We start from the raw sequence: 8,515 nt of genomic DNA, 5'->3' as shown, positions 1-8,515 counted from the left end.
ATCCACACGGGCTACAGGATCTCGCTACAATGTGAGGCCCATTGGGTTCTTTCACATGAGCGATGTTTTGTAGCCCGTCCGGATGCAGTCTGAGGGCCGTAGTGTTTACTGGATCCATAAAGCTAGAACGGTTTACACATAGTCAAACTACGCACCACCCACTACGTTCTCCCGACTCACAAACTAGGTAGAAAAATGTCTTTTTTCATAACTTGCAGTCAGTAAAAAAAGTGCAACAATAAAAAGAAAAGATCAAAAATGATAGCACACGTACAATATAAAGAACAAACATGCTTCAGAGCTATTACACCTGTTTTAGTTTCATGTACATTTCTCCCATGCATGAAATATACAGGAAGAGACAGAGCGGACGGATGAACGGCATGCGACAAAAACTCACAAGTCCTCAATAACCAAAATATACTTTCCTTCCCCCAGAGGTCCTGACATGAGGGAACACACAGACCTGCAGAGCCGCACAGCGGCTATGTGCTTCAAGGACCTGTGATGACATCACCATCATGTGATCAGTTACCTGTGTGGGAGGAGTCAGGCATCACATGAGCAAGGTGATCGACAGCTGCTGGAGGAGACATTATACAGTATTACTACAGCAGCGTCTCCTCATGTCTGTCAGTGTCTGTGGAGGAGCAGACATTATACAGTATTACTACAGCAGCGTCTCCTCATGTCTATCAGTGTCTGTGGGGGAGCAGGCATGATACAGTATTACTACAGCAGCGTCTCCTCATGTCTGTCAGTGTCTGTGGAGGAGCAGACATTATACAGTATTACTACAGCAGCGTCTCCTCATGTCTGTCAGTGTCTGTGGAGGAGACATTATACAGTATTACTACAGCAGCGTCTCCTCATGTCTGTCAGTGTCTGTGCAGGAGCAGACATTATACAGTATCACTACAGCAGCGTCTCCTCATGTCTGTCAGTCTGTGGAGGAGCAGACATTATACAGTATGACTACAGCAGCGTCTCCTCATGTCTGTCAGTGTCTGTGGAGGAGCAGAAATGATACAGTATTACTACAGCAGTGTCTCCTCATGTCAGTCAGTGTCTGTGGAAGAGGCATTATACAGTATTACTACAGCAGCGTCTCCTCATGTCTGTCAGTGTCTGTGGAGGAGCAGACATGACGCGGGTATATCGGATGTGACCTCTGTGACCTAACCCAAACCTCCCCCTTTCTTCAATTAAAACGCTGCAACTTCTAGCTTGGATAAATTTTTGGCCACAGCGGCCATTTATTAAAATTCTTATTAACAATTGATAAAAACATCAAATAAAACAACCCACTGAAAAGGGGGAAGTCCCCGGAGCCTCCAACCCCCTCTGTCGCCTCCCCAACAGGGAAAAGGATTTCCGTCCTGCCTCCCGCCGCTCTCTCCCTCTATCCGACTCGGGAGACTGAAATCCTTCCCGCTAAAACCCTCCCGTCGCAAGACAGCCGACTCGGGAGGCAACACACAACCGGTTGCCCCTAGTCGCCCTCCTCCTCCCGACTCAGAGAGGCGCGAGCCGTTCCTCGGCTAGCCACGTTTCTCTGCAGGGACTACGGCCTGACAGAGCCGGGAGGCGACAGGCTGACCACACACACTATACCAAAAAGGGGGAGGGGGGGGGGAGGTAGCCATCAGCCCCCGTTCCCCCCCCCCCGCCCCGCACATCAGCTGGCTCCAAGAACTCCCCCCCCCCCCCTTCCGAACGCCGCTATGACAATGTTACGATACCTCTACGACCCTTTCTACTAACTAAACTGCCCCCTATATGCTAAAGTAAGGGCGGGTGGGTGGGACTTCCTCGTGGCCTCCGTCTTCTCCTTCTGCTTCTTCTTCCTCCGTTGCCGCCTAGGGATGCTCCTCCCCCTGCTGTTCCCGCACTTTCTCTCTAACTTCCCCCTCTACTACCCCCCCCCCTCTTCACCCTTCCATTAACCCTGGCCTCCCCGTTAACCCTGTCATGGGCTGCCTCCATATATATCCCCGGGGGCTACTATTCCGGCGCCTCTTGACGCGGGTATATCGGATGTGACCTCTGTGACCTAACCCAAACCTCCCCCTTTCTTCAATTAAAACGCTGCAACTTCTAGCTTGGATAAATTTTTGGCCACAGCGGCCATTTATTAAAATTCTTATTAACAATTGATAAAAACATCAAATAAAACAACCCACTGAAAAGGGGGAAGTCCCCGGAGCCTCCAACCCCCTCTGTCGCCTCCCCAACAGGGAAAAGGATTTCCGTCCTGCCTCCCGCCGCTCTCTCCCTCTATCCGACTCGGGAGACTGAAATCCTTCCCGCTAAAACCCTCCCGTCGCAAGACAGCCGACTCGGGAGGCAACACACAACCGGTTGCCCCTAGTCGCCCTCCTCCTCCCGACTCAGAGAGGCGCGAGCCGTTCCTCGGCTAGCCACGTTTCTCTGCAGGGACTACGGCCTGACAGAGCCGGGAGGCGACAGGCTGACCACACACACTATACCAAAAAGGGGGAGGGGGGGGGGAGGTAGCCATCAGCCCCCGTTCCCCCCCCCCCCGCCCCGCACATCAGCTGGCTCCAAGAACTCCCCCCCCCCCCCCTTCCGAACGCCACCGCCAGCATGGCATGACCACCTCATGCCTGCGCAGCACCCCACAGAACTAACGCGCGTTCTATTCCCTCCTGAACCCCCTCTAACCACAGATCCGTCCCAATCTCGTTGAGATGCACGCCATCGCTCCTCCAATAGTTTCCTACTCCCTTCTCAAGATCTATGTGCCGAACGGCCACTCCTCCATTACGCGCAACGAAGCGTGAAACCTCCCGGTTAACCTTGATCCTGGCCTTGTCTATCCCCCGCACTGAGCGCGCGTTGCGCCACACCTTGCGAGGGACCATCTCTGACCAGACCACGATCAAGCCCCGGTACATCTGCATCATACGAAGCATATCGTACCGGATGTCCCTACCTAGGTCCCTAAAGGGTCTCTGCCCCAAATCGTTGCCCCCGACGTGCAGTACGAGGATGTTAGGCGGCCTGTCTAGGGAGACTAAGCGCTGAACGTCCTGTAACACCCGGAACCAGGCCATGCCCCGCACTCCGATCCATCGAATTACCGCCGTCTCTCTACTCAGCCTTAACTGTCTACCGTTAGGCCTGATCTTAGCCCTCTCCCCCCCCCAATACACAAAAGAGTGGCCCATTATCCACACCAACGCGGCTCGATGATCTGTAACAAAAGAAAAAACAACTAGTCGTAATTAACCCCGCCGCAAAACGTACCCCCCCCCCCCGCTTAAAGCAAGTGCGGCCTGATATAACGTTTAAACCGTCCCGACTTCCACCGACCGATGCCCATCACCGCCTGACTATCCAGTCCCCTCTCTGCTGCCTCCGTTGCCGCGCCTATTCTAAAAGAATGTGTCCCGAAATTAGAGCTGTCTAACCCCAGCGTATCTATCGCTCTTCTTAACACCGCCTCGAACTGGAACCTTGACAAAAAACGACCATCTCGGTGCTGCAGAAGAGGCCCCACCCTGACTCCTGCTAACAAACTATAGTCCTCCCAACATTTAACTGGGCACATGGACTCTCCCCGCACTTGTCCTAGCGACACTCTCCGACCTCTACCCTCCTGATCCATCTTAGAACGACGGATGACTAATTCCAACCGCCCTTTTATAACCTTGGTATCCTCGCTTTGTAAACCCCCCCCTTTCTTTTTGCTGGGGGAAACCAGTTCCCCCAGCCGAAGAGCCCCAAAGAAAGCTAATGAAAAAGCCAACTTAAAAAGCGAGTATTCAAACCCTTCCCCGCATATCTCCCCCAATGCGCCCCCCAATCTCTTCAACAAGTCGAACGAGATTGGCCGACGCATATCTGACCCCCCCCGCCCCCTTCTAAACCCCTTTAGTGCCTGTCTGACTACAAAATTCTTTGTAACATCAGTCAAACCCCGCAACTTAGCGCCAAACGCCACTCCTCCCATAAATTTGTTAACTCTGGCGACTGACAACCCTGTCTCAGAACTTTTCCCCAACCATCCTAACAACGCCCCTACCCTGTCCTCGTCTGAACGCACGATTCCCCACTGCTGCAGCCACTCCTCCCATTCCGACCAGGCTGCCCTATAAGACGTCCACGTACTCCGAGCCAGTGAGGTACCTATCAAGTGCCTCACTGCTCGCTGACCACGCTCCAGATGTGTCTCGGGCAAGACACCCCTTCCTTCTCTGCTGCCGGGGCCAAACGTCGGAATCGCTCCCACTGGCAACGAGAAAGAGCATCCGCTAGTGAATTGCTCACCCCCGGCACATGTACCGCACCTATCCAAGCGTTAAGTGATAACGCTTTCAGCACCAGGTGGCGCAGTAAGGCCACCACTGGAGGGGACGATGCAGACAATTTATTTATCGCCTGCACGACCCCCAGGTTGTCGCAGTGAAAGCGTACCCTCTTGTTCCTAAATTGCTCGCCCCATATCTCCACCGCCACTATAATGGGGAAGAGCTCGAGTAGCACCAAGTTCCTTACCAACCCTGACGAGAACCAATCGCTCGGCCATCCGGCCGCGCACCACTGGCCCTGGAAGTAAATCCCAAAACCCGAACTCCCTGCGGCGTCAGTAAACAATTCCCAATCAAAATTGTTTACCATTTCCTCCATCATTACTGACCGACCGTTGTAGTTCTCTAGAAACGCCGCCCATACTGCTAAATCTTTCTTGAGTTCCTTACCTAGCCGAATAAAATGGTGGGGTAACCGAACCCCCGCCGTTGCTGACGCTAGCCTTCTGCTGAAAATTCGCCCCATCGGCATTATTCGGCAAGCGAAATTAAGCTTGCCCAATAACGATTGGAGCTCCCTCAAAGTGACCTTGGTGACAACCCTTGCTCTCTTTACCTCCGCCTTTAACTCTGTCAACTTCTCCTCGGGCAATCTGCATTCCATTGCAACCGTGTCAATGGTAATGCCCAGGAACTTTAAACATGTAGTGGGCCCCTCTGTCTTCCCAGGCGCCAAAGGCACCCCGAATTGACCGGAAACCCATTGAAGTGACCCCAGCAAAGTTGCACAAATAGGCGAACCTGCTGGCCCTATGCATAGGAAGTCATCCAAATAATGGATCACAGACCTAATCCCCGTGCAATCCCTAACTACCCATTCTAAAAAGGAACTGAACGCTTCAAAATAAGCGCAAGAAATGGAACAGCCCATGGGTAGGCACCTATCCGCAAAATAACTTCCCTCCCAAAAACACCCTAACAAACGAATGCTCTCGGGAGCAACTGGGAGCAACCTAAACGCAGACTCGATATCCACCTTTGCCAGCTTCGCTCCCTGCCCATACCTGCGGACCCATTTTATTGAGGCGTCAAATGAAGTATACACCACAGAACAAATTTCCGGGTCTATACCGTCATTTACTGACGCCCCCTTTGGGTATGACAGATGGTGTATGAGTCGAAACTTGTTAGGTTCCTTCTTAGGAACAACCCCCAGCGGTGAGACCACCAGGTCCGCCACGGGCGGGGAACGGAACGGTCCCGCCATGCGGCCTAACTGAACCTCCTTAAACAATTTTTCGGTCACCACAGCCGATTGCCGAATCGCTGACGGCAAATTCTTGGTTGTGACCGGAACCCTATGAACTGGGGCGGGAATCCTAAAACCGTCCCTAAAACCCTCAAACAGTAAACTAGCCTTATCTCGGTCGGGGTACCTATTTAGAAACGGCACCATCTTTGCCAGTTTCACTGGTGTCATCCCTTTTCCAGGTGCCCCGAAACCCTTTCCTTTTCCTTTTTTAAAGCACTTTGCTGCTCCATGTGACGTGCCGTTACACACGGAGCAGACGTGCTTGAACCTGCAAGAGTTCCCGAATTTGCATTGGCCGTCGTTAAACTGCCAACACAATCCGAGCCTATGACTCCCTGACTGACCTCCCTGCCCCCCCCCTTGGGAACCACTGGCCGAGCTGCTAGTCCCGGCCCCCCCCTGAAAGGGCTGGCCAAACCTAACTGGGGCCATTACCCGCAACCATAGGCCAATATCTTTCTGATCCCACCGAATAGACGGTCGGATCGCTTTCCGCTGACGAAATTGCTCGTCGTACCTAAGCCACGTTTGGCCCCCGTACACCCTGTACGCCTCACCTATCGCATCGAGATAGCAAAAAAGGCCGGAGCAGTTCTCCGGCGCCTTTTCACCTATAACGCTGGCCAGAATAGCGAAGGCTTGCATCCAGTTGGAGAACGTCTGTGGAATCAGTTTCCACCGACGTTTCTCCTCCTCTTCCTTCTTATATTCTGTCCTTTTCCCTTTATCTAAATTGAATTTTTCCAAAGGGAGAAGGGAAAAGATCTCGACGTATTCGTCGCGCCAAATCTTTTCTCTAACCTCCTTCTTTAAGTGTGCACCTAGGGGGCCCTCGAAACACACATAAACTTCCCCCTTCGCTCTGTCATCCAAGCGAATCCCTTCCCCATCTTTCTCCGTCTGGACCCCTACCGTAACGGGCGCTACCTGCTGCCCTACAGACGCCCCCGCCGTGCTACCACCCCTAGCGCTCTCGTCGGCGATCGACGCGTTGGACGGTAGCGTCCAAGCAGCTACTGGCGACGGCCCTGCTCTTGCGTCTTGCTTGCGCCACAACTCCCATAATCCACCCAGAAATAACCCAAAATCACTCGCTGCGCCATGTGTGCCTGCCATCGCCCCCCCATCCCCTGTCCACCCCCCAAAACTATCTCCCGCGTGCGCAACGCGGCTAACTGCATGTAAGTAGTGTCCCCGTGTGTTTGCTCACCTGGCTGCGTAGGGGCTGTAGTCCCACCAGCCGCCGATCCTCCCTCCAGCGGATCCGATTCCTCGTCCGAATGTGGTCCGAACTGACGACCGGGGTCCTCCTCTGGCTGCATACGCACCTCCGGATTCGCAGCCGCCTGCCTGCTGCTCGGCCTGGCTCTCACGGGCCGCACTTCAGCTTGTCCCTGGAAGTTACTGTGGGGCTGCTCTGCTACCACCGGCTCTCCTGCAGAGCGGCCCCACGCTGTAGCTCGGTTCACCGCCGACAGCCCGGTATTAGGCCCCGCCCCCCTGGCAGCACGGGACCTAGTGCCGGACGCTGCGCCGTGCCGCCCGGCGAGATTCCTCCCGGGCCTGCGCTCCCCCGATGGCATGGATGGTGCAGGGAGCCGGCCCGGAGGGGCCCGTGAGGGACTCTCTATGCGGCGCCGACGCTGTGGAGCCTGATCCGGGCTCAGACGCGCCGGAGCGCGGGCCCTCCTAGTACTCGGCCCTCTCGCCGATGCTGCCGGTGTCTGCCTGCTCCCTCCTGCCTCCTCCCTCCGGCCGCTAGCAGTCCCCGACAGCGCTCCCGCTGCTGCCTCCGGTGTGCGGCTCCCCGCAGCGGCTGTCCTTCGCCCCCTTTCTCTCACCGCAGTTGCTGCAGGGGCTCCGGACGCCTCTCCCCCCGATGCTGCTGACCGTGCGGGTGCCGCTTCCACCTCCGATGGGCCCGGGGCCCCGACATCCAGGATCCTCATGAGCCAGTCGATGCCCCGCTCCTCCACCGCTGCCCGGATCTTCTCCATGGCGGCCTCCATGTCCGGTAAGTCCTCTTCTGGGCGCTTCCTGACGATCACCTTCGGGCTCTTCACGGACAGGTCTTGGGACTTCGGTCTGCAGACTTCGGTCTTGGGACTCCTGTCTGGGGTCTTGGGACTTCTGCCTGGGGTCTTGGGACTTCTGTCTGGGGTCTTGGGACTTCTGCCTGGGGTCTTGGGACTTCTGTCTGGGGTCTTGGGACTTCTGTCTGGGGTCTTGGGACTTCTGCCTGGGGTCTTGGGTCTTCTCTACCTCTTCCCTCTTCTTCCTCGTGGCCTCCGTCTTCTCCTTCTGCTTCTTCTTCCTCCGTTGCCGCCTAGGGATGCTCCTCCCCCTGCTGTTCCCGCACTTTCTCTCTAACTTCCCCCTCTACTACCCCCCCCCCTCTTCACCCTTCCATTAACCCTGGCCTCCCCGTTAACCCTGTCATGGGCTGCCTCCATATATATCCCCGGGGGCTACTATTCCGGCGCCTCTTTATACAGTATTACTACAGCAGCGTCTCCTCATGTCTGTCAGTGTCTGTGGAGGAGCAGACATTATACAGTATTACTACAGCAGCATCTCCTCATGTCTGTCAGTGTCTGTGGAGGTGACATTATACAGTATTACTACAGCAGCGTCTCCTCATGTCTGTCAGTGTCTATGGAGGAGACATTATACAGTATTACTACAGCAGCGTCTCCTCATGTCTGTCAATGTCTGTGGAGGAGGAGACATTATACAGTATTACTACAGCAGCGTCTCCTCATGTCTGTCAGTGTCTGTGGAGCAAACATTATACAGAATTACTACAGCAGCGTCTCCTCATGTCTGTCAGTGTCTGTGGAGGAGCAGACATTATACAGTATTACTACAGCAGCGTCTCCTTATGTCTGTCAGTGTCTGTGGAGGAGCAGACATTATACAGTATTACTAC

General features: G+C 54.6%; 1 protein-coding gene across 1 annotated transcript; it reads right to left on the bottom strand.

Annotated features, from left to right (window-relative positions):
* Positions 1-2,600: 2,600 nt before the first annotated feature.
* On the bottom strand, positions 2,601-7,919 carry LOC136629034 (uncharacterized). The gene is made up of 2 exons (XM_066605154.1): positions 6,797-7,919; positions 2,601-3,217 (listed from the first exon to the last, which is right to left on the bottom strand). Exons 1-2 carry the CDS (start codon positions 7,593-7,595, stop codon positions 2,622-2,624), a joined length of 1,395 nt encoding a protein of 464 aa, XP_066461251.1. The 5' UTR covers positions 7,596-7,919; the 3' UTR covers positions 2,601-2,621.
* Between the last annotated feature and the right edge of the window lie 596 nt (positions 7,920-8,515).

This window comes from Eleutherodactylus coqui, chromosome 5, assembly GCF_035609145.1.
Source record: "Eleutherodactylus coqui strain aEleCoq1 chromosome 5, aEleCoq1.hap1, whole genome shotgun sequence".
Taxonomy (NCBI): Eukaryota; Metazoa; Chordata; class Amphibia; order Anura; family Eleutherodactylidae; genus Eleutherodactylus; species Eleutherodactylus coqui.
Note: the sequence above shows the minus strand (reverse complement) of the source record. Positions and strands in the feature narration are given on the sequence as shown.